This window comes from Pseudophryne corroboree, chromosome 2, assembly GCF_028390025.1.
Source record: "Pseudophryne corroboree isolate aPseCor3 chromosome 2, aPseCor3.hap2, whole genome shotgun sequence".
In the NCBI taxonomy this organism is placed as follows: Eukaryota; Metazoa; Chordata; class Amphibia; order Anura; family Myobatrachidae; genus Pseudophryne; species Pseudophryne corroboree.
The window spans coordinates 862736190-862763145 of NC_086445.1; the positions used below are offsets into that span (position 1 = coordinate 862736190).

The following is a 26956-nucleotide window of genomic DNA, read 5'->3' on the forward strand; positions in this document are numbered from 1 at the left end:
CCAGCCAACTGTCCATCTTGCAGACGTCAGACATTTTTCCGTCACTATGTTCCACTATAACGCCATTCTATAACGCTGCACACATATAACTGGGGCAGGCTTCAATTTACATGAAACGGTGCTTACAGATACTTCTGTGTCTCTTGCCACTGGTTCCCATCCTAGGGAATGGACAGGCTTCATTCTCATGAGTATTGCTTTAGTTTCATAAACTCAATCCCTGGAGCATTTCACATATAAAACATACTGTAGCAAAGGTGGAGACAGTGGCAACAGCCGTGACACATTAGCAAAAATAATGAAGTAGCTTAAAATATAGCAACAAAATAATTATGAAGAATTTAAGCAGGGGAAATATTGTAATACATAAAGCTAGGCTAGGCAAGACCAGGAAAGAGAGCACAGACTACAGACTTGTTGTGAGTAGACTCGCGTTCCATAACAAAAGGTTGCATGGAAGCAATGCCATATAGTTTCCATTATAGGTATATGTTGTACATCAATATAACTTTCCCAATGAAGTATATTTATTTAACTAAAATGTTACTTTAACACAAGCCTGCCAAAAATCTAATTATCAGCAACAACAAAACAAAAAAAGAGAGCATGGTCTATACTGGTAAAGAGTGTAGTGTCAGATAAGGTCTAAATTATGTTATCAGGTAAGTATAGTATAATGTACTTTATTATTTACTTATATGAAGAAATCCGCATCCTCTAGCCTCTGTATGTGCAGCAGTAAGTCACAGGGTCCACTTTCATGGTACTAGTTACGCAGACCAATGTGATATCATTATTAGTACCATCACTCTAGAACACATGTTCTCAAACTCGGTCCTCACGACCCCAGACGGTTCATGTTTTGCAGGTCACCTGTAAATGTTTAAAATGTGACAGTTGTTGATACACAGTGCAGCTGCTGGGTGACATGGAATACGTGAACCGTTTGGGGTCCTGAGGACCGAGTTTGAGAACCACTGCTCTAGAACACATGAAGATTAATGGCAGATGCAGGCAATGTGATGCTCACCAGCCTGCATTCTGGGACTTGTGCTGTATTTTCTAAAAAATGCGCATTTGCTTAGCAATATGATTCTTGTTGTAAATGACAAAGGGTCAAAATTTGTATATTTCAAGAAATTTCTTGTGTCAACATTGACAGTGATATAGGACAGCATTGTACAGTTCTCCTACAGCCACCAGTGAGGTTCTCTCTGAATACCAGGGATGTTTTTTTTTTTTTTTTAAATGTCACGGCCAGCCTGCCAGAGCTTAAACAAACGCGCACACAATACACATTCAGGATGTAGCTGTTGCTATGAAGGACATTGATCTCTCAACTGCACATTATTTCTGTATAAATGTGACACAGACATAACATTTTGAACAAAAATCACAATAATGGTCAAAAAACAAAATACACTGTTAATGAGGACACGTAACCTTAGTTAAAACTGCTAAATAAAAAAAATAACCAAGGTAAGAGGATAGTTATTTTCAGATTCAAGTTGAACAGTCAAATGCAGTGCTATATAAAAAAAATAAATATATATATATATATATATTTGTAACTAAATTTACTAGTCATTTCCAATCGCGCAAAAAGATTTGCAGCGCATAAAAAAAAAATCTACAGACAGCCAAATTCATAAGAAATGTGGCTAAATTTGGTTATGTGACCACAAAGTCCACTCATAGGGGTACATTTTCATAGATGGGAGTTCTATTTAAGATGGGATGTTGTCCATAGTAACCAATCAGATTCCAGGTATTATCTTCTAAAAGGTGCTAGATAAATGAGAAGTAGAATCTGATTGGTTGCTATGGGCAACATCCCATCTTAAACAGAACTCCCATCTCAGTAAATTTACCCCATAGAGTCTACAGGAGCACACTACCTTTTCTTCATTACCCAAGAAGATAAACATCAAAGCTGTCAAATCGCCAACATATGTTAGGGGTTATACAGTAGTTTGCGACTTGGAGGCCTGCAATGAATTTAAAGGGCAGGTCATGCGTGGTGAATGATAATGTAAAAGTGAAATGTCTGACTCCTCCACATGTTTAAGCAGCCAGTCTCTAGTGTCACACAGGAAGTGAGGAGGCAAGCTATAGAGTAGGGAAGATGGAGCCAGGATCCAGATGAGCACTCAGTTTGCAGGATGACGTTTTCCAAACAGCACTGTTGAGAAAGAAGTTTAAAAAAAAAAGGAGGGGGGAGAGAGAGAGAGAGAGAGAGAGAGAGAGAGAGAGAGAGAGAGAGAGACCAATGTTTTCCAGATATAATTTATACGGATTAGTTTATAATTGAACTCAAAATTATTATTATTATTATCCTTTATTTATATGGCGCCACAAGGGTTCCGCAGCGCCCAATTACAGAGTACATAAACAAATAATCAAACAGGAAAACAGCAACTTACAGTTGACGACAATATAGGACAAGTACAGGGTAAATAAACATAGCTACATCAGCAGATGACACTGGAATAAGTATCAGGTGGCAGAAGACTGCTGGATTTGGTGCATCTGAAGATTATTAAAGTAAGAAAAGGGTAAGCACATGAGGGAAGAGGGCCCTGCTCGTGAGAGCTTACATTCTAAAGGGGAGGGGTAGACAGACATGGGTGAGACAGATGGGGTACATAGAGAGCGTGGAACAGAGGTTTAGGATGAGATTTGGCTGGGTTTGGTGAAGAAGTGGGTCTTGAGAGCCCGTTTGAAGTTTTGTAGAGAGGTGGAGAGTCTGAGGGGGAGAGGTAGGGAATTCCAGAGAAGTGGTGCAGCACGTGAAAAATCTTGGAGGTAGGAGTGGGAGGAAGTAATCCGTAGGCAGGAGAGTCGGCGAGCATTAGCAGAACGAAGAGGACGGGTGGGAGTGTAAGCGAGATAAGATCAGAGATGTAGATGGGAGAGGAGTGGGTGAGGGCTTTGTAAGCAAGTGTGAGAAGCTTGAAATGGATTCTGAAAGGGAAGGGGAGCCAGTGAAGGTCTAGTAAGAGAGGAGAGGTGGACGTAGTGCGTTTGGTGAGGAAAATGAGCCGGGCAGCAGCATTGAGGACAGATTGGAGTGGAGAGAGGTATTTGTCAGGAATGCCAGTCAGGAGGAGATTACAGTAGTCCAGTCTCGAGATGACCAGTGAGTGGATAAGAGTCTTAGTAGCATCCTGGGTCAGAAAGGGTCTGATCCTGGAAATATTTTTTAGATGAAAACGGCAGGTTTGTGAGAGGTGCTGAATGTGTGGTTTGAAGGAGAGGGAGAAGTCAAGGATTACTCCAAGACAGCGCACTTGGGGGGTAGAGGAGATAGTAGTGCCATCAATAGATAATGAGATTGTAGGAGGTGAGGTTATGCGGGAGGGAGGGAAGATGATCAGCTCGGTCTTAGACATGTTAAGTTTAAGAAAGCGCTGGGACATCCAGGAAGAGATAGCAGAGAGACAGTTGGAGATACGAGTGAGGAGAGCAGGGGAGAGGTTTGGAGAGGAAAGATAGATTTGAGTGTCATCAGCATAGAGATGATATTGGAAACCAAAAGAACTAATGAGCTTACCTAGTGAGGACGTATAGAGAGAGAAGAGAAGAGGACCAAGGACAGAACCTTGGGGTACCCCTACAGTTAGTGGAAGTGAGGGGGAGGTGGAGTCATGAGAGGAGATAGAGAATGAACGGTCAGAAAGGTAGGACGACAACCAAGAGAGGGCAGTGTCACGCAGACCAATGGAGTGAAGGATTTGCAGTAGGAGAGGATGGTCCACAGTGTCAAAAGCAGCAGAGAGATCAAGTAGAATAAGTAGAGAGTAGTGTCCCTTAGATTTAGCAGCATGGAGGTCATTGCATACTTTTGTAAGGGCAGTTTCAGTGGAGTGGAGAGGACGGAAGCCAGACTGGAATGGGTCAAGCAGTGAGTGTGAGGAAAGAAAGGAAGTAAGGCGGTTGTAGACAATACGCTCAAGGAGTTTGGAGGCAAAAGGGAGGAGAGAGATGGGTCGGTAGTTGGAGAGAGTGTTTGGATCAAGGGTAGGTTTTTTAAGAATAGGAGAGATGAGTGCGTGCTTGAAGGCAGAGGGGACAGTGCCTCATGAGAGGGAGAGATTGAGAAGGTGGGAAAGATGGGAACAAGCAGAAGAAGAGAGGTAGCAGAGGAGGCGGGAGGGGAAAGGGTCAAGTGAGGAGGTGGTGAGGGGACAAGAATGAATGAGGGCCATGACTTCCTCTCCAGATGCATGGGAGAAAGATGACAGAGTTGGTGCGAGGGATGGGGAGGGATGGTAAGGGATGGGAGAAGGCTGGTTACTGATGGCCTGGTGTGATGTGATGTCCTGACGTATGGAGTCAATTTTGGATGTGAAGTAAGTGGCAAAGTCAAGAGCAGAGAGTGAGGAAGGGAGACGAGGTGGGCAGAGGAGTGAGTTGAGAGTGGCAAAGAGGCACCGGGGGTTGGAAGACTGGGAGGAGATGAGGTTCTTGAAGTATGACTGTTTAGCAAGAGAAAGGGCAGCACTGAAGGATGAGAGCATAAGTTTGAAATGGAAAATTATCCTGTGTTTGTAGGACCAAATGACTATTACCTAGGGGAAGGGATACTTAGATGCAGAAAAATACTATTATTATTATCATCCTTAATTTATATGGAGCCACAAGGATTCAGCAGCTTGGCATGTATAAATTAAAGCAATTGAGATACATCCTGTCCCTCTTCGCCTGCATAGCAGAATTTTATATTGTCAGTATGATGGACACTTAACCGCCAGGACAGCTCTCTTCTCACATAGAGCTGTCCTGGCGATGTAAAGACTTCCAGGTTTTTGACCCGGGAGTTCTAATACTCTTGCACAAGCTAAAGGGGATAGAGAGGGATGCTTCAGGTACAGCTCTCCCTGTCTAGCACTGCCGACGCATGGATGCTCTGTAAATAAGCAGGGCGGAAACAGAAACATTTAATAATGCTAAATATGAACATTGACCATCTCCTTTATATATGAGAACATCAGTTATTCTCCAAAAATACTGCTTTGCTGATACGCAGAGTAATATTACACTGAGACAGTGTCACTTTTGTGTGTTTGAATGCTTTTTATTACATTGGTAAGAGGTCTACTACGTTATGCCAGCTGTCGGGCTCCCAGCAGGCACGGTGGCGCATGCTATTTATTCTCCCTCCAGGGGTGCCGTGAACCCCCAAGAGGGAGAATAGTTGTTGGTATGTCGGCTGTCGGGATCCCGGCGCCGGTGTGCTGAGCGCCGGGATTCCGATAGCCGGCAGAGCAAATGCCTCCCTGGTAAGAGTATACCTACAAAATTTACTTTCCTGCACAAGGATATTCTTAAATCATAACTACGAGTCCCGATCTCTGGTACCTCAGCAGTGGAGAAAACCATGTACTGCCATCAACAACCCCATTGGGGGGAATCAGAGTTTTTTTTTTTTTATTGCAGATTTACTTTTGGCCTATCAAATTAGGACCCAATTTTTTGCACCTGAAAATGATACCCTTTTATTTCATGAAAATACATAGGGGTATATTCAATTAGGGTCGGATCCATTCCGACATGCATTTGTCGGAATGGATCCGACAACCCCTATTCAATCTCATCTTAATTCGATTTTTAAAAAGTCGGATTGAGACGAGGGACCCAGAGGAGAAGAGGGGGTTGGGGAGCCGCGGGGAGACCAGCGGGGACAGCCGCGGGAGGAGGTCAGCACTACAGTAGCGCTGCAGGAGGATGTCTCACAGCCGCCGACCTCACGGCAATGTCCACCCGGCTCCAGCAAGCGTGACCTCATGCGCTGCGGCTGTGAGACATCCTGCTGCAGCGCTGTGCTGTAGCGCTGCTGTCCCCCGTCTCCCTGCGGCTATCCCCCTCTCCTCCTCTGGGTCTCACATCTCAGTCCGACATTTTTTTATGTCGGACTGAGATGGTCGGAAACGGGGCCAAATCCTGTCGAATTTGGCCCCGTTTTACTCAAAAATACGTGAATCGGCAGCTATACCGCTGATTCACGTACTATTCGACAAGTCAAATTCCACGACTTGTCGAATAAAAACTGCTGGGACTGAATCACGATTCGACCTTAAAAAGTCGAAAAGTGCCGTCTTTTCGACAGACGGCAGTTTTCGACACCAACTGAATATACCCCATAGTGTCCATGAAAAGCCACAGACCTATGTATTTTCAAAGATAAGAAAGAAAAAAAAAAAAACTAGTTTTCTGGGATTTTGTTTCGCCTGCCTTAGAAAAGGTTGTAGAAAAGGTTATAAACACAGGCAAAAGTTTATAGCCTTTAAAGAATAATGTCAGCAAAGGTAATTGTTCCCATCTGGGAATGCAAATCAACAAATCGCTGTGCAGACTTCTATGCACAGAAGCGAACATTTAACATCCCTCTGTATAAAATATTACATTATATTATATATTATATCTATCTCATATCACAGGGCATTGTGATGAAGGTGCATGTTAGCACTGAAACGGATGTTAGCCCGCCTGCTGATCCCCGTGACTTACGATGAGTATACTATACCTCATTTTTGCACATTTTACTGAGACTGATAAACACACTTTGATGGTAAAGTAATAAACGTGTTTTTTTTTTCAGTTTTCTAATTGTAAAGCGCAATGGAATATGCTGCGCTATATAAAAAACGGTTATGCCCTATAATGCAATATACACCATCCTCCAAAGTTTTGGCCCCTCCAAGGGCCTTTTTTAAGGTGGTCACACTTTAGGCAAGCACAGATATTGTCACAAAGCTGGCAAGATCGTGTAGGAAACAAAACAAAAAAAAAACAAAACAAAAAAAACAGTGCTGCGTCCCAGGTCCCCATTTTATATCACACTTCAAACAGGAAGTATCATGCTGATGTCACTTCCAGTGAACAAACAGGAGTGCATCAACTCCTGTGTATAATGTTATTGTTATCATAGTTACAATAGATATGGTGAGAGACAAACCAGCAATGCTCTGCCAGCATGGATTAAAGGATAAATAGAGTAAAGTAAAGGGAGTATAATGCACTTTATTAACAGTATCTGTATAAATATTTAATGTAAATACACTAGATAATCAGCTGCAGCAGAGCCACCAGTCTGGATAAATGCAGAGAAATATGAGGTATATTGGGAGCCTACAGTGTGCAGAAACATAATGCAAGAAAAAAAATGATCAGTAATATACTTTCAGAGAAGAACAATGTTTAAGAAATTAACTAAAAGAAAATTAAGTTAAATAAAAGCCATAGCAACATATTGCATAGAGTCACGAAGGGCCTATCCCTATTAGCGAGTAATCAAATATCCATACTTTGTCCATGTGGGGACAGAAACGTTGATGAGCTGAACCTGTATTTGAATAAACTCCTATATCTTTATTCAAGTCTGGAGAGTTAATCCTCCATTTGAATATTTGTATTTGGAGCTTTTTGGACTCTATTTGGGTTGCTACTCCAACAAGATTATGGATATGGGGCGCTAACCAATTACCCACAGTGAAACATTGGGAGCGAAAAACAGGATTTTTTTTTTCAACAATATATGTATTTATTGTTTTACGGGATATCCAATTAGATCTCCTGAAGAAAAAAAACAAAAACTGTATACTTTCTTTTGGGTGAAAACACACAATTACAGCAATTACCCGCACCATACAATACCATCAGGGAGACGTCTGATTGGCTTCACATTTATTCTGTAGCAGGACAAATATATAGCCAATGTCATTAAAAACGGTCTTCAGCTTAAAAAACAAGGAGTCCTTGAAGTTATTATATGGCCCACATAGAGCCCTGATCTCAACATCATCAAGTCTGTCACGGAATACATGAAGCATGAAGGATTTAAACAAGCATATCCACAGATGAAGTTTTGAACAACCTCCCTGAGAAGTACCTTCAAAAACTGTGTGCAAGTGTACTCGTGTGTAAGTGAAGAATTAATGCTTGTCAGGTGGTCACACCAAATACTGATTTGATTTATATTTCTCATCTGCTCATTCAGTTGGCATCTTGTTAATTGATAAAAATAAACTACTAACACTTCTATTTTTGAAAGCATCCCTACTTTACAGCACTTATTCCACAGCTGCCTAAAACTTTTGTACAGTACTGTATACAGGGATGGATTAAGGTCTGTGGGGACCCCTGGGCAACAAACTTGTTGGTGCCGCAATCAATAAAAGTGATACAGTGGCAATGTTATCAAATATTATATTATACATATAATTTATATAACAGCATTGTGATTTTGTTCAATTCCTGAGTTCATGCACCTGATCTTCCTCATGGATAGACTTTTTGGATTTAGTATTCAGATGAGGTGTAAACACGTTACTTTTTCTAAAAACTAGAAAAAAATGACAGCTACCATGATTGGTTGCCATGGTTAAAATGTCTTACTAGTCTGTTTAATGACCAAGTCTATTTAAAATAATGTTATTTCATGGCAATACAATACTGTATGTATTGCAATAACATATTGTAGTAAGTATAAAAGTTGTTTTTACTGAAGAGGTTATTGGTGGTTATAATGGGAGGTCAAATTAAACACTACAGTACAAACAAAAAAAATAAGATTCTAAACCTACCGGTAAATCTTTTTCTCCTAGTCCGTAGAGGATGCTGGGGACTCCGTAAGGACCATGGGGTATAGAAGGGCACCGCAGGAGACATGGGCACTATAAAGAACTTTAGAATGGGTGTGCACTGGCTCCTCCCTCTATGCCCCTCCTCCAGACCTCAGTTAGAGAAACTGTGCCCAGAGGAGACGGACAGTACGAGGAAAGGATTTTTGTTAATCCAAGGGCAAGATTCATACCAGCCCACACAATCCACACCGTATAACCTGGAATATACGAACCAGTCAACAGTATGAAACAAAACAGCATCAGCCAAAGACTGATCAAAACTGTAACATAACCCTTATGTAAGCAATAACTATATACAAGTCTTGCAGAATTCAGCCCGCACTGGGACGGGTGCCCAGTATCCTCTACGGACTAGGAGAAAAAGATTTACCGGTAGGTTTAAAATCTTATTTTCTCTTACGTCCTAGAGGATGCTGGGGACCCCGTAAGGACCATGGGGATTATACCAAAGCTCCAGACCGGGCGGGAGAGTGCGGATGACTCTGCAGCACCGATTGAGCAAACATTAGGTCCTCCTCATCCAAGGTATCAAACTTGTAGAATTTAGCAAAATTGTTTGAACCCGACCAAGTCGCCGCTCGGCAAAGCTGCAATGCCGAGACGCCTCGGGCAGCCGCCCAAGAAGAGCCCACCTTCCTAGTGGAATGGCCCTTAACCGAATTTGGTAACAGCAATCCAGCCGTAGAATGAGCCTGCTGAATCGTGTTACAGATCCAGCGAGCAATAGTCTGCTTAGAAGCAGGAGCGCCAACCTTGTTGGCTGCATACAGGACAAACAGAGCCTCTGTTTTCCTAACCCGAGCCATCCTGGCCACGTAAATTTTCAAGGCCCTGACTACATCAAGAGACTTGGAATCCTCCAAGTCCCCCGTAGCCACAGGCACCACAATAGGTTGGTTCATATGAAACGATGAAACCACCTTAGGCAAAAATTGAGGACGAGTCCGCAATTCTGCTCTATCCACATGGAAAATCAGATAGGGGCTTTTGTGAGACCAAGCCGCCAATCCAGACACCCGCCTTGCAGATGCCAAGGCCAACAACATGACCACCTTCCAAGTGAGAAATTTTAATTCCACCGTTTGAAGAGGCATAAACCAGTGAGATTTCAGGAACTGTAACACCACGATAAGGTCCCATGGTGCCACTGGAGGCACAAAAGGAGGCTGGATGTGCAGCACTCCCTTTACAAAAGTCTGGACTTCTGGGAGAGAAGCCAATTCCTTCTGAAAGAAAATTGATAGGGCTGAAATCTGTACCTTAATGGAGCCTAATTTTAGGCCCATATCGACTCCTGTCTGTAGAAAGTGGAGAAAACGGCCTAGATGGAGCATTCTTGGCTTCACACCAAGATACATACTTTCTCCAGATACGGTGATAATGCTTCGCCGTCACCTCCTTCCTAGCCCTTATCAGAGTAGGGATGACTTCTTCCAGAATGCCTTTCCCAGCTAGGATTCAGCGTTCAACCGCCATGCTGTCAAACGCAACCGCGGTAAGTCTTGGAACAGACAGGGCCCCTGTTGCAACAGGTCCTGTCTGAGAGTTAGAGGCCACGGATCTTCTGTGAGCATTTCCTGAAGATCTGAATACCAGGCCCTGCGAGGCCAATCTGGAACAATGAGTATTGTTTGCACACTTTTTCGTCTTATGATTCTCAATAGTTTTGAGATGAGTGGAAGAGGAGGGAACACATAGACCGACTGAAACACCCACGGTGTCACCAGGGCGTCCACTGCTACTGCCTGAGGGTCCCTTGACCTGGCACAATACCTCCGAAGCTTCTTGTTGAGGAGTGACGCCATCATGTCTATTTGAGGAAGTCCATAATGACTTATCTCTGCAAAAACTTCTTGATGAAGTCCCCACTCTCCTGGATGGAGATCGTGTCTGCTGAGGAAGTCTGCTTCCTAGTTGTCCACTCCCGGAATGAAGACTGCGGTCATAGCGCTTACATGATTTTCCGCCAAGCGAAGAATCCTGGTGGCTTCCGCCATCGCCACTCTGCTCCTTGTTCCGCCTTGGCGGTTTACATGAGCCACGGCTGTGACGTTGTCTGATTGAATAAGAACCGGTATGTCGCGAAGAAGATTCTCCACCTGACGCAGGCCGTTGTATATGGCCCTCAATTCCAGTACGTTGATGTGCAGACAAGCCTCCTGGCTTGACCATAGTCCCTGGAAGTTTCTTCCTTGTGTGACTGCTCCCCATCCTCGGAGGCTCGCGTCCGTGGTCACCAGACCTCAGTCCTGAATGCCGAACCTGCGACCCTCTAGAAGGTGAGCACTCTGCAGCCACCACAGGAGAGACACTCTGGCCCTGGGGGACAGGCTGATTTTTTGATGAATGTGTAGATGGGACCCGGACCACTTGTCCAGAAGGTCCCACTGAAAAGTCCTCGCATGAAACCTGCCGAAGGGAATGGCCTCGTAGAACGCCACCATTTTTCCCAGTACTCGAGTGCATTGATGGACCGACACACTTTTCGGTTTCAACAGGTCTCTGACCAAGTTCTGGAGTTCCTGGGCTTTTTCCATCGGGAGAAAAAACAACTTTTGTTCCGTGTCCAGAATCATGCCCAAGAAAGTCAACCTGGTCGTTGGAACCAACTGTGACTTTGGTAGATTGAGAATCCAGCCGTGTTGCTGCAGCACTCTTAGGGAGAGCGACACGCTTTGCTGCAACTGTTCTCTCGATCTCGCTTTTATCAGGAGATCGTCCAAGTATGGGATAACTGTGACTCCCTGCCTGCGCAGGAGCACCATCATTTCCGCCATTATCCCCAAACGGCAACGTCTGAAACTGGTAATGACAGTCCTGTACCGCGAATCTCAGGTACGCCTGATGAGGAGGATATATGGGGACATGAAGGTATGCATCCTTTATGTCTAGTGACACCATAAAATCCCCCCCTTCCAGGCTGGCGATAACCACCCTGAGTGATTCCATCTTGAATTTGAACCTTTTCAAGTACAGGTTTAGGGATTTTAAATTCAGAATGGGTCTGACCAAGCCATCCGGCTTCGGGACCACAAACAGGGTTGAATAGTACACCTTCCCCTGATGAAGTAGGGGAACCTTGTCAACCACTTGTTGATGACACAGTTTTTGAATTGCATCTAAAACTATCTCCCTTTCTGGGGAGGAAGCTGGTAAGGCCGATTTGAAAAACCGACGAGGAGGCACGTCTTCGAATTCCAGCTTGTAACCCTGGGATACAATTTCCATTGCCCAGGAATCCACCTCTGATGGAACCCAGATGTGGCTGAAGAGTCAAAGACGTGCCCCCACCGGGGCGGACTCCCTCAGCGGAGCCCCAGCGTCATGCAGTGGATTTAGTATAAGCCGGGGAGGACTTCTGCTCCTGGGAACTAGCCGTAGCCGGCAGTTTTTTCCCTCTACCCTTACCTCTGGCGAGCAAGGAAGAGCCCCGACCTCTTCTGGACTTGTGCGACCGAAAGGACTGCATCTGATATTGTGGCGTTTTCTTTTGCTGTGAGGAAACATAAGGTAAAAAAGTAGATTTACCTGCAGTAGCTGTGGAAACCAGGTCCGTGAGACCTTCCCCAAATAAGTCCTCACCTTTGTAAGGCAAAACCTCCATATGCCTCTTTGAGTCGGCATCACCCGTCCATTGGCGGGTCCACAGGGCTCGCCTAGCAGAAACCGCCATGGCGTTGGCTCTCGAACCCAGCAGGCCAACGTCTCTCTGAGCATCTCTCATATATAGGACTGCGTCTTTAATGTGACCCAAGGTCAATAAAATGGTATCCCTATCCAGGGTATCAATGTCAGCTGACAAGGTATCCGTCCAAGCCGCCACAGCGCTACAAACCCAAGCCGACGCTATTGTCGGTCTGAGCAAGGCACCCGTATGTGTATAAATTGACTTCAAGGTAGTTTCCTGCCTGCGATCAGCAGGATCCCTGAGGGTTGCCATATTTGGAGACGGCAGCGCCACCTTTTTGGACAAGGGCGTTAACGCCTGGTCCACCCTGGGCGAGGATTCCCACCGTACCCTATCCTTTGCCGGGAAAGGATACACCATAAGAATTCTCTTGGGAATCTGCAGTTTCTTGTCTGGAGTTTCCCAAGCTTTTTCAAATAACTCATTCAGCTCATGAGATGGAGGAAAAGTTACCTCAGGCTTCTTTTCCTTAAACATGTGTACCCTCGTGTCAGGGACAGAGGGGTCATCTGTGATATGCAAAACATCTTTTATTGCAATAATCATGTAATGAATACTTTTGGCCACCCTTGGGTGTAACCTCGCATCATCGTAGTTGACACTGGAGTCAGAATCCGTGTCGGTATCAGTGTCTGCTACTTGGGACAGTGGGCGTTTCTGAGACCCAGAAGATCCCTGTAACACAGCTAAAGCCATGGATTGACTCCCTGCTTTATCCCTGGACTCTGCTTTGTCCAATCTCTTATGTAATAAAGCCACATTTGCATTTAAAATATTCCACATATCCAACCAGTCAGGTGTCGGCGTTGCCGACGGAGACACCACAATCATCTGCTCCACCTCCTCCCTAGAAGAGCCTTCCGCTTCAGACATGCCGACACACACGTACCGACACCCCCACACACTCAGGGAAATAACTATATAGAGACAGTTCCCCAATAAGGCCCTTTGGAGAGACAGAGAGAGAGTATGCCAGCACACACCCAGCGCCACCAGACCCTGGAATAAAAAATATATATAATAACACTCACTGCGCCAATTAAAAGTGCCCCCCCCCCCTCTTTTTTGCCCTCTGTGACAGTGTTCAGCAGGGGAGAGTCCGGGGAGCCAGCTTCTCTGCATGTGCTGTGGAAAAAATGGCGCTGGTCAGTGCTGGAGGATCAAGCCCCGCCCCCTCAGCGGCAGGCTTCGGTACGGCTCAAATAATAAAAAAACTGGCGGGGGTTAATAATATACTGCCTCCGCAGTATCTGTACATCTGCGAGTGTCCCTTGAGGCTATTAATTGCTGCCCAGGGCGCCCCCCCTGCGCCCTGCACCCTTACAGTGCCCACTGTTGTGTGTGTGTGTGTGTGTGTGTGTGAGCAATGGCGCGCAGCTTACCTCAGTGAAGATCTGAAGTCTTCTGCCGCCTTTGAAGTCTTCTTTCTTCTTCTACTCACCCGGCTTCTATCTTCTGGCTCTGTGAGGAGGACGGCGGCGCGGCTCCGGGACGAACGGCGAGGGTGAGACCTGCGTTCCAACCCTCTGGAGCTAATGGTGTCCAGTAGCCTAAGAAGCAGAGCCTATCACTTAAGTAGGTCTGCTTCTCTCCCCTCAGTCCCACGATGCAGGGAGCCTGTTGCCAGCAGTGCTCCCTGAAAATAAAAAACCTAACAAAATTATTTTTCAGAGAAACTCAGGAGAGCTCCCTGTAATGCACCCAGTCTCCTCTGGGCACAGGATCTAACTGAGGTCTGGAGGAGGGGCATAGAGGGAGGAGCCAGTGCACACCCATTCTAAAGTTCTATATAGTGCCCATGTCTCCTGCGGAGCCCGTCTATACCCCATGGTCCTTACGGAGTCCCCAGCATCCTCTAGGACGTAAGAGAAAAAGCAGCGTACCAATGCGCATAGGTTAATGAGGCAATGTGGTGGCATTTAGAGTAATACACATTTTTTATAGCCATTTTCAAACTGTATTATAAGGGGATACGTTCAATTTGACGGCTGTCGGGATTGCAGAGTCAGTATCCTGGCCGCCGGGATCCAGACAGCAGTTTGAAAATGGATATAAAAGACAATACTACCAGCCAGAATCCCGGCAACACAGGACTATTCCCACTCGTGGATGACCACGACACCCATAGAGTGGGAATAGATCCTGTGGCAAGCGCAACGAGCCCGCAAGGGGACTCTTTGCACTCGCCTCGCTGCTGGCATAAGGACAGCTGGCATCCCGCCCGCCAGTAAATCATACAGAGTCCATTATAAGTGAGAGTTGTTTTCTGAAGGGAAAATTAAGGAGAACTTCATGCCAAACAATGCAGTGCAAAGTAATGGCATCATAGTAGTCACACTGCTGGCCCCTCAGGCACAGTAGGAGTTACTAAACAATGTGTCGATATCGCCAGCGACGGGACCAAGCTGCGGACCGGCGTCAGCAAGTGCATACACACTTGCCGATGCCGGTAGCCACGAGCAGCAGGGGGGACTCGATCAGGGGGGATTGACGCCTGTCTGGTCCACTGGAGGATGTCGCCGACGACGCACAAGATCACGCATATTGACAGCGACATAGTGCATACACACCAGACGATATCGTGAATGATATGTCGGAATCGGGCACATCATCCATGATATTGTCTAGCGTGTACTCGGCTTAAGAGTGGCAAAAAAACTTTTACTTCAGATGCAAACTCCTGTCTGCACACTATGCAATCTGGTTGCTTCATGCTCAATTACTACCTGAGTAGTGACAAGCTTTCCCATACATGTAAAGTGCCCTTCCTTCCTATCCTGTCCCACCGGCTGACCTCATGGGAGGGTGATTCTCATCGGCCACACAGACTTTCTATTCTGCTTAGTTGGATAGAATTTTGATCATTCAAAACGAGCTTTGGGCTGGTCACACTGTGCAATGTCAAGTCACCCTATAATGACAAGATACATGCCTTCACGTGCACTAATTCACTTCTCCTAAACTAACCACAGAAGCACCTACTGTACTTACACATTCTCACCTTCATGTAAGGCCATTATAGAAGGTGACTAAAACTGTTCATTATGTTTGATGCATCTGATTTAGGATGTTTACAACTGTTCTTTATTTTTGGGGTGGGGGAAGGGTATTAATCATTTGCACACAGGGAAATGCAAAATGAAGCCTTTGAAGACACTGTCAGTGTAAAATTGGCCTAAGTAATTTACTTTACTTGTACCCTTTAAGTACAACGAAGACTCAACAGCAGCCACAGAGTATTTCAGTTTTATTTATTTTTTATAGTGTTTTGTGTTTGTTTGTTTGTTTGTTTGTTTGTTTGTCTTGGTTTTTTTTTGGGGGGGGGAGGGCGCTTTGAATAGGGGAAGCTTATATCAGTGGCTGTAGACTCTAAACATTGTGTAATAATAAAGGCCTAGGTTACACATTAATCCATACTACAAATTTAGGATGCAATACATTCTTCACATTTGTATGTTTTATCAACCACACACAAATCTGAGAGTATTTTTAAAATAAAAAATTGATAGAAACATATTTCCTAAAACTGAAATGTCTTCCTGTATTTAAAGTATTAAAATGCATTAAAAGCACACATAGATGTGACCTGCCCAACTGAAATTAATTAATTTTATAGGAAAAATTGCCCATCTTTTAGCAGAATAAAAGATATGCATGAAAACCAAATATATGTGAACAAGTTGTACAAAGGATCTTCTTAAAGCACCAACCCAGTATATTTTTTATTTGAGACACCAAAACAACACATGTAACCTCCAAAACTTATCGTCAGGTAAATTAATTCCTTGATAAATGAAAATATAGCCATGGCTGTGGTACTTATTAGAGATGAGAAACTGTAGTTAAGACATGGGGGGTCATTCCAAGTTGATCGTAGCTGTGCTAAATTTAGCACAGCTACGATCATCTTCCCTGACATGCGGGGGGACGCCCAGCACAGAACTAGTCCGCCCCGCATGTCAGTCCCCCCCCCCCCCCCTCGCACAAATACAAAAGCATCGCACAGCGACGATGCTTTTGTACTTGTGGAGTAACTCCCGGCCAGCGCAGCTCCTGCGGCTGGCCGGGAGTTGATCGTCGCAGCCACCGCGGCCCAGCCCCCCCCCCCCAACGATCCGGCCACGCCTTCATTGGCTGGACTGCGCACCCCTAAACGGCGGCTTAACGCCGACGTTCAGCCCTCTCCCGCCCCCGGCGACCGCTTCGGTCTCAGAGGCAATCGCTAGACAACGACGGCTGCCATGCGCCGGCGCATGCGCAGTTCCGACCCAATCGCTGCGCCAAACTGCAGCGAGCGATCGGGTCGGAATGACCCCCATAGGGCGGTATCCAATTAGCTGCGGAAATTTACAGCGACTAATTGACTTGCCCAGCACTATCCTATTAGCCCCAATGCCGTCACTTATCTAGGAAATCAAATCCCTGATAAATAACTATTTTTGCGGCTCCTATGTGTTTCCGTGCAAAAGCAGGTAATTTTTTGCATGGTAAAAAATGGCCTATAATTGAATAGCCCGATAATGACCATCTGGCAAAAATTGCAATAAAAGCCCATTTATCTGTGAGAATATTACCGCACCTAATAGCTTACCACCCAGGCTTGGACTGGCCCACAGGGGTACAGGGGAAACCACCGGTGGGCCCCAATGCCTGGGGGCCCACCTCCTGCTCTAAGGATCAGGTTCCAGACTGTGCACTTGAATTATACATTATACATATGTACCTTATACTAGACTATGGTGTATTTTCTACAGTGCATTGCTGTTATTAATCTGGTACATTATCATTCGTGCAGCAACTGAATTACTGTATATATTTATGAAGGGCCCAAAACGTTGCACTCACTAACGGTTAGTCAAACCAATGAGGTGGCAGGCCACACCCCCTCTGCAGACTGGCCACAACCCTAATATGGGCCCCTACTACTGCATTTCCCCGGTGGGCCCTACATGCCCCAGTCCGACACTGTTACCATCCATAAACTTTCTACTGTTGTTCAATAGGCTCTTAGCAATGTGAATATCCACGTCACTAATGCCGCTTTTAAACATGTGGCCAGCGAATTCGACAGGTCTAGCAAGCCGGCAAATTCCCAGGTCTCAGCTCCGTGACTTTGGTCGGTAGCAGGGTCATGGACCCGGGACTAAAGGGGCATACACACGTCTGGGGTTGTTTCCTTTCACAGATGCAGAAATCCTGGGTTAATGCATATTCCCAAGCAGAAAAACGTGGATACAGCTACATGTGTGAAAGAGGTATAATTTATGCAATTAGATCGTTACTTAGATCAAGCCACCTGCATTTAAACAGTGACCTACAAGGGAATGCATTAATGTTTTCTATTCCTAATGCTGAAATCAAACTTGGATTAACCAGGTACTGTCAGGTTTTTTTTTTTATTTCAAAACTCACATTCTAACATTACATTATGGTTATGTAGAAATAACCATTCAAGAACAATTAAAAAACCATACAAACAATTGTCTAGAAGTCTTGTTAAAACAAATCGACCACTATTTTCATGATGAGGTAAAAACGAGTGAGTATTGGATGAGAAAGGAGAGAGCGAGAGATATAGAAATTGGGTGGGAACAGAGAGAGCACCTCACGTGGGTTAGGAAAGAACTCTAAAACACTCACACAATTTTTAAATTTGTACGTAAAAACTAATATTAAAGGTGGGACATAAAGACAGGGGGTCAGATTAACAATGGGGCGGATGGGACTACAGCTCCAGGCCTCCACATTACAAGTAGGCCAATCATCATGGTAGCATGACGATGACCAGCCGCCCACACGGTTAGCCATAAATAGGCTTGCCATAATATCTCTTTAATCTGGGATAACTAGGATTTACACAGGTTCTGTGGTGGCTAAAGTCTACATTTCACCTTGTTTTAATCAGCCACAGAACTTGTGCAAATCATAGGGGTCTAGGATTAAAGGGATATTTTGGCAAGACTAGCCATGAAGCGTAATTATTACAATTCTATTTCTACTTTCCTCACAAAAGTATTCAAATCTACTATTGTGTATTTAGAGCAGGGATGGGGAACCTTTGGCCCTCCAGCTGTTGTTGAACTACACATCCCAGCATGCCCTGCAACAGTTTTAGCATGGCCGAATAGCAAAACTGTAGCAGGGCATGCTGGTATGTATAGTTCAACAACAGCTGGAGAGCCAAAGGTTCCCCATCCCTGATTTAGAGAGACATTCATGCCGCACAAATAACCCGGTATCGACCCGGCATATTGCCGGGTCGACGCGGGTCACTATGCCCTGTGAAAGGGGTCAGTGACAAATTCCCGGGTCTTGACCCGGTAATCCAACCCGGAAATTAAGAAGGGTTATTTCCGGGTTTAATACCGGGTCAGGTGCAGTGTGAATGGGTTGCCAGGTCGGTGTGACCCAGGACCCGTTCACAGCATAGGGACAGGTGGCGCGGAGATGATCTCATCTCCCAGCGCCGCCTCCGCCCCCGATGTCAGCTCCACCCTCTGCCCGCGATGGCAACCCGACCCTGCATATTGCCGTGTCGGGAAGCAATGTGAAAGGGTCCAATGCCGGGTCACACGGGGAAAGACCCATTTCCAATTCCCGGGTGCAGCCTGGCATTGCGATATGAGTGTGTACATACACACAAACATAACACTGGCCACACCTCCCACATTAGGGTCTTGATTTTCAGCCACAGGTCCATGATACCTTTAATCCGGCTCTCCATAAAGAGGTAAACACCAGACATGTTTCCAGAGAGCGAAGCTAGCAGACGGAGAAACAACTAACCAAGAAATCAATATTACTTTGAATGATCCAAATTTTATCAAAAACTATATGATGAGAAGGTGAAGAATGTTTTCTAGATCTGATTTTATGCATGGAATACAGTTTATCAGGTTGGTTGCTAAAGCCGGGTACACACTAGATCAGGCATTCCCAACCTCCATCCTCAGGGCACACTAACAGTGCAGGTGTTACTGATATCCAGTCTTCAACACAGATGGTTAAATCAAAATAACTGAGGTACCAATTAAGTCACCTGTGCTCAAGCATGGATATCACTAACACCTGGACTGTTAGTGTGCCTTGAGGACCAAGGTTGGGAAAACCTACACTAGAGCGATGTGTATCCAGACCATATGGCGGACAACATATCATTACCATGGTACACATCAGAACGATGTGTACAATCCCTCATTCCGTCCTTCCTTGTCTTGCACGCGTTAGTGACCGGTTGGGAACGCAGCGCTGCCGTCCGATGACGCCAACATCCACAGGAGAGTGCAGATTAGCCATACACACTGCATGGTCCTTCTGATATGTCATTCTGATATGACCAGAAACGACATATCAGGCCAACATCACGCTAGTGTGTACCTAATTTTAGATTGGAAACAGTAAGCAAGGGAGAGCGGATCATAGGGGAATATAAAGATTGCCCCAAAGGATACTTGAAAGAAGGGTTTGAAGGGAATGAAGTCTGCTCTCAACCATGACAGCACACACGAGCAAGACAAGAAAATTGGTGGACTCTTGCAGGGACTAGTCAATATCTACAACAGACCGTATAAATAATTTTTTTTATCAAAATTAAGATTAAAAAAATGTGGGATTCCACACCTAATTTTATGCCAAGAACTGTAATCCAGCGAGGGCACCAAGTCCTTTTCCCACACTATCTAACGCTTCTCCTATCTCATTTAAATATTAATAAATACTATACTTACTGCTCATATGTTGTAAAAAAAAAAAAAAATGCATGACCTACGAACCAGGGCTTGTAAAGTATTCTGGGATTTACAGTTCCACAATAGCTGGCGAGTCACACAGTGGTTTACCCAAAACACCAACAGTGCTCATATTTTACCTTTGGAAAATGGAAATTGCTTCTATAATTATATCAAAGCAAATTGCCTTTTAATCTGTATTAATTTTCTTCAAATAGTTTTTAGGCATAAATAAGTACATTTATTAGGAATAATGGAGTAGCATGACTGTAATTTATTCTGGTGCAGAAGAATGCAAAATTCTGCATCATATGTCACAGCTTGTATTCTGAAAAGGATTTCTGCTGTGTTTAGTGTTTTTGTAAGTAGCATCATGTAAGGTGGACAAGCTGATCCAATAAATGACAGATCAATACCCAGTATATGTTAGACAGAGATTCACCTACTCTGCAAAACAAATGCGTCAAAACTGTCAACCATTCCTATAAAATTAATTTTGCATAAACTAATGTATAATAACGGAGTTTAGAGTCATATTCAGCACTGTCATGAAGATTATATGTCTACATGTTATTAAGGTGTGACACGGTGCGATATTTCTTTCGATTTTGACTATATAGTCAAACTCGTAAGAAAATATAGTGCATATTGCACCGTGTGTATAGTTCTTGAGATACCGATGCGCAGTCCAGCGGGATCGACATCGCAAGGAAAAATAAGACTGTGCAGGCAGCCCAACATTGACTATACAGTTGTGATTAGGGAGGCCAATCCCAGGCCGTTTTTTCAATCCCGGGATTCGGGATTGCAGTAGGGACCAGTGAAGGTTGTAGGGAGCAGCGCTGGAGGGAGGGTGTAGGTAGTGGTGCGGGAGGTAGGGAGGGTGTAGGTAGCGGTGCGGGAGGTAGGGAGGGTGTAGGTAGCGGTGCGGGAGGTAGGGAGGGTGTAGGTAGCGGTGCGGGAGGTAGGGAGGGTGTAGGTAGCGGTGTGGGAGGTAGGAAGGGTGTAGGTAGCGGTGCGGGAGGGTGGGTGTAGGTAGTGGTGCGGGTGGGAGGATGTAGGTAGCAGCGCGGAAGGGTTGGTAGCGGCGCGAGAGGGAGGGTGGGTGTAAGTAATGACACTTACTATTAGGCGGGCGGCCGCGGCAGCCATGGACTCACTGAACGCGGGAGCATTTCAAATGAAGCGCCGGCCACCAGCCAACCAGAGCTGGCGGACCGGCAGCCAATCAGGGAAGCGGTCGCAGCAGTGGCTCCTGATTGGCTGCCACTGCTGCGGCAGCTTCCCTGATTGGCTGCCGAGCCGCCAGCTCTGATTGGCTGGCGGCCGGCGCTACATTTGAAGTGCTGCCGCGTTCAGATTGTCCATGGCTGCCGCGGCCGCCCGCCTAATAGTAAGTGTCATTACTTACACCCACCCTCCCGCACATGCGCACTGTAATCCCTTGAATCCCGGGATTGGAAGCTCCAATCCCGGGATTCAAATCCCGGCATTTTTGGGCCCAAATCCCGGGATCCCGCCGATCCCGATCCCGGGATTGGCCTCCCTAGTTGTGATCATAAGTTTACATACCCTAGCAGAATTTGTGATTTTCTGGCCATTTGTCAGAGAATATGAATGATAACTCACAAACTTTTCTTTCACTCATGGTTAGTGGTTGGGTGAAGCCATTTATTGTCAAACAACTGTGTTTACTCTTTTTAAATCATAATGACAACAGAAACTACCCAAATGACCCTGATCAAAAGTTTACATACCCTGGAGATTTTGGCCTGATAACATGCACACAAGTTGACACAAACGGGTTTGAATGGCTACTAAAGGTAACCATCCTCACCTCTGTGATCTGTTTGCTTGTAATCAAGTGTGTGTTTGTGTGTGTATAAAAGGTCAGTGAGTTTCTGGACTCCTGAAAGACCCTTGCATCTTTCATCCAGTGCTGCACTGACGTGTCTGGATTCTGAGTCATGGGGAAAGCAAAAGAATTGTCAAAGGATCTGCGGGAAAAGGTAATTGAACTGTATAAAACAGGAAAGAGATATAAAAAGATATCCAAGCAATTGAGAATGCCAATCAGCAGTGTTCAAACTCTGATTAAGAAGCGGAAAATGAGGGATTCTGTGGAAACCAAATCACGGTCAGGTAGACCAACAAAAATTTCAGCCACAACTGCCACGAAAATTGTCCAAACTCCCGTTCGGACGCCCAGAGCGTTGACTTAGCGCACATTTCAAATCGCACCTCCGGAGGTCATCCCCGCAGCTACCATGCATCTACACGGAGCAATAATTGAATTGCTCCATTTTGCGCCCCCCCCCCCCCCCCCTAGTGGTAGATGCAGGGAAAAACAACTGGCTCCTAAGGTGTTAATATTTTCTGTTTCTAAGAAGTGAACCATTTATGCACCATCTGGTCTGGTGTATTGCTCTCTTCTCATGCGGCTTTCCTAAAACACCTGGCTTTTGACAGAATTCACCTCTACCTTCCCTAAATTACTGTATCATTAAAGTTGGCAAATTGTGACAAAGGAAGCCGCTGTATGTTAAAATGGCATACACTACACAATTATCTGTCAGATAATCTGTGGTTGGAATGAAAACCTGGTAATGGATGTGAGTAACTGAATCGATCATTTGCTACCAAACACTGGAAAATGGACAAAACCTGTCCGTGATTTAACCAATTTGTATAAACAACAGGTTTTGTCCATTTTCCAGTGTTTGGTACAAGTGGTCGATTGTCAGTTGCTCTTATCCGTTACCAGGTTTTCATTCCAACCACAGATTATCTGCCATATAATTGTATAGTGTATGCCCAGATTAGGTGGCGTAGACCAAGTAGATTGCAAAAGTGGGGGAAATTCAATTAGCCACAAGTCCTATTGCAGCGCAAGTAAGATTAGCTATATGCCACACTTACAGTAGCTCTGGACTCATGGCTCCATATGGCTGTGTATGAAAAGTGCGAGTCCAGGGCGAGATTGGGCTAAAATGATGATATGCACTTAATAAAGGATGACCCACATCTGAAACACGTTGCGCTGAGAGCAGTGGTTTGAACTCTTGGACTCCTGCTGAACTTCATTTCCAAACTGGGCTAAGCTTGTGGTGTGTTGCTGGATTGCCTACCAGGTACTCCAACACCGAGGCACACACCACTTGGTCCACATGGTATGAACCAGGAGTACCTGACTGTTGCTGCACTTTATTCTGTGATACTATCACCTGACTTATTTAACCTATTGTTTACATAAGGTGCTGTGCATTGTGTCACTTTAAACTTCAAGTTCCCTTATCCTGCAGTACAAGCCTAGTACTTGAATTTATAAGTTTTTATTTAATGTGTTTTACAAAATAAGGTTTGTTGCACTATGTCACTTCATACCTCATGTACTTTTTCTCAATAAATGTGTCTTATATTGATACATACAAGTGGTACACATTCATTTGGTACACACATATATCCAAGAACATCGTTTAAGGAGCAGCGCTGACATTAGATATCAACTTTTACTCCTACAGATTGGGCTAAAATAATGGACAAGCAGCGGCGCCAGCGTTTCCACATTGTTGCAACAGCAACTCGTCCCTCCTTGCGACTAACTGAATCTCCCACACCTATATCTTCAACCAAAATAATAATATTCTGTTTTTATATGCAACAGATTTAGCATACAGCACATATCAAACATTGGGGTCGATTCAATTTGGCAATTTATGAATAGCGCCGGGAACTAGCTCCCGACGCTATTCAATTCAGCTGCTAGTTACCCGCAATTGTCGGGAATTCTTCTCTCATCCCCGGGGGATGAGAGAAGAAACCCAACAAAAGTGCTGCCTCGCGGCCGGCGCGAGGCTGATTCTGTCGGGAATCAGCCTCGCGCCGGGGAGTTAAGTCGGAGAATGCCCGTTCTCCCGACAATTCAACCTGTTTAGTCGGCGAGAACGGGCCATCGCCGACTTAACTGGAGCTGAATTGAATAGCGGCGGGAGCTAATTCCCGGCGCTATTCATAAGTTGTCGAATTGAATCGACCCCTCTATGTATCTGCTCTACAAACCCCTATTAACTAAACTCTCCTGCAAAAAGTCAGCAGTAGTGCTTGTGTGAGCAGGGTTTTTCTGGTTTTTACTCGGTTAATCTGGTCTAGTTGGGGGGATTCAGTGCATCTGTAATCCACCCTGGGCTAGCGCACTGGACCAGGACAGGACAGGACAGAAGATGGCTGGGGATGCATCTGCTCAAAATAAGGTGGCCATTGACAGAGGTAAGTAGACAAACGAAGGGGTTTTCTGGGGTTACTGTTTCATCAGTTGGGAAAGAAGGGCAAATCAATTAGGTCACAGCTATAAATTGCATAAGGATTTAAGTTGACATTAAACTTCGCATTTGTACTTTTGTGTGTGTGCGCTTATTATATATCTATAGTAGTCATTTTGCGCTAAATTATCAGTACATAGATGAATGGTCCCAACAGTAGAACAGTAATGTTTCTGGAGGTATAAAGAAAAAAAAAGAAGAAAAAAAAAAAAAAACACAAAACAAAACACTTGTTTGCACTTTATTAAGTTTACCTGTATTTGTCAGCGTTAATAAAATGGGTCAAATAATGACATTTTATGCGATTTATTCTTATTTTCTTTGAAACCTGGGTACAAGTTTGTTCTAAAACAGACTAAAATGTTTCACAATAAAACCATTTCCACCACTTGCAGAGATGTCCACCCTGTGACTATACACAGTCCATAAACAAGCAGAAAGAGTTCCAGACCTACAGGCAAACAGTCAGCACCACAGCCTGAGCAAGCCTCAGAGTGCACGGTGCAGGCCTGCCATATAACAGGTGCTGCCAGACAGGTATCATCTGTCTAATTACACAGCACAGAAGCAGGCCCAAGGGAATGAATGTCCTGCACCTCGCCATTAAGCAAGTCCTGAAATCTGCATTCTAGCCATCCATTGTGTCCAGCTAAAGCATTCATTAGCCTGGAGTAACGTGTGCGCCTATTCCCACATCAGGAGGGCAGGGTCATAACTTCCAGCTGCAGTGGAATAATCAGTGACAGGCACCCCAGCAACATGCAGATACCGGCTTCCTGTGCATACATCATTCCCCTCATTGTGCACACATGCTGCTCTCAGGACAGGGCTGAATGGAGGGATCTCTTCTCTGCACGCCTATATTACAGCTGCACAGAAGATCTATAAAGGACACAACACTGCATACTTCCAATCATGCACAAAACATGCTAAGATGTGTAGAATAAAAAATGCATCTAGCCCACCAACCTTGCTCCTGATCTTCAGGTCTGGCCAGCTGATTCCCCATGTTACTGGATAGTGGTCAGACCTATTGCACTGGCACTCTGATAGACATGTTCCAAGTCACTAAGGAGCTGGACCTTTGTAACGACTGTACTGTGACACATACACAACTCCGAGCTTTCCAGGAGCTGACAGCAGAAGTGAGAAGCCCTGCTGCTGCCTGTGTCAGGGCAGTGCTGCTGGACATCCCTCCTACCTAATTACAATATTGTGCTCAGAAAGGCCGGGCTAGGCATGCAGTTAATGAGCCGGCTGCTGTTCTGGAGACTCAACATGTGAGCCACGCAGAGGCCGAGAGCGGTACTGCAGGCAGCAGGGAAGGGAAGACGAGACATTGCTGCACAGAAACTCCTAACTAGCACCCTTACAATCAAAGTGCTACAGTATCTCAGACATTACAGCTCCCTAATAGGCAAAGTTACACTAAATGTACCTTAAGGATAACTTGACCTGTACTAAAGTTAAAAGAACATCTCTCTGGTGTATAAACGTGTTTAGAACTGTTATTTTCTCTCTGTTGCACCAGATTTACTATTTGTCCTAACACTTTTTTTCTTAATTTGTAATCTATCCTCTAGTCTAGAAGAATTGTATAAATCATGACATCACAGGCCTGCAACACCACAATGGGACAGATATATTATGCTTGGAGAAGGGATAGAGAAGTGATAAAGCAGTGATAAGTGCAAGGTGATAACACACCAGCCAGTCAGGTCCTGACATTTTTCAAATCTGTAATAATTGGCTGGTGCATTATCACCTTGCACTTATCACTGCTTTATCACTTCTTTATCCCTCCTCCAAGTTGCACAATTGAGCGCCTGTTACATGGTGTGTCGATCTCTTTATTCACGTCCAACCATGCCTTGAAATGAAGAGCCCCCAAGCCTGCATCTGTCTGTAGAGCTGCTGACACAAACTGCAGGCCTGGGTGACACAGGAGGTGTGACCATGACGCTTAGTCATGCCCTTTCAGAAAAAAATAAAAACAATGAAAAATATGAGGCACGCCACCCATCACAAAAAGACAACAAGCGATGCAGAGGGGGTCATTTATTTTCCTCCACAGCTAGCCAGGCCCCTGCCTTACCCTTTATTCTGGATACACACCAGACAGACGTCGGTAGACCTGTCATCGCACAAACAGAGTGGAGGATTCTGGTAAGTATACACTTTTATTGATTGCCCATCTAGCTGTGACATCATCCACTGCAGCGAGCGTATGGTCAGTCGGCTGACCGCTCGTACGCACAGATGGATGCGCTAATATAAATTTTTAGTTATATCAGCCATCGGCTGAATTGCACAGCTGATGTGATATGTCTGTGAACAACGTCGTTCACAGGAATATTCGGGGTACACACCTGCTGACGGGTTCGTGATATATATGCTATTTGAGTGGTTAATATATTGCCTAGTGTGTATCCATACCCAGGTAATTGTAACTTGCTAGACCCTTTCAGTGTCTCTATCTGTCTGCATATTGCTCTGGTAGAGGTCCTCACCGCCTAGCTGTATACTCTGAATAAAGGGGGGTACACACGGAGAGATCCGTGCTTAAAATCTAAGCAA

General features: G+C 45.0%; 1 protein-coding gene and 1 long non-coding RNA gene across 9 annotated transcripts in view; one reads left to right on the forward strand and one right to left on the reverse strand.

The window, feature by feature from the left end:
• LOC135049900 (uncharacterized) overlaps positions 1-6550 on the forward strand; it is a 70996-nt gene extending 64446 nt beyond the window's left edge. The window contains exon 3 of the long non-coding RNA XR_010241507.1: positions 6441-6550. This is a non-coding gene — a long non-coding RNA (uncharacterized LOC135049900). The remainder of the gene's footprint in view (positions 1-6440) is intronic.
• Positions 1-26956, reverse strand: part of SPECC1 (sperm antigen with calponin homology and coiled-coil domains 1) — a 1059948-nt gene that overhangs the window by 645617 nt on the left and 387375 nt on the right. Inside the window, exon 1 of one of the 8 annotated variants that reach the window (XM_063955881.1) lies at positions 25349-25599. The exons of the other annotated variants lie outside the window; for them this stretch is intronic. Coding sequence (XP_063811951.1) covers positions 25349-25388 — 40 coding nt within the window. The 5' untranslated portion in view covers positions 25389-25599. Of the gene's footprint in view, positions 1-25348; positions 25600-26956 lie in introns of those variants that run through there. 8 annotated transcript variants of the gene reach the window in all.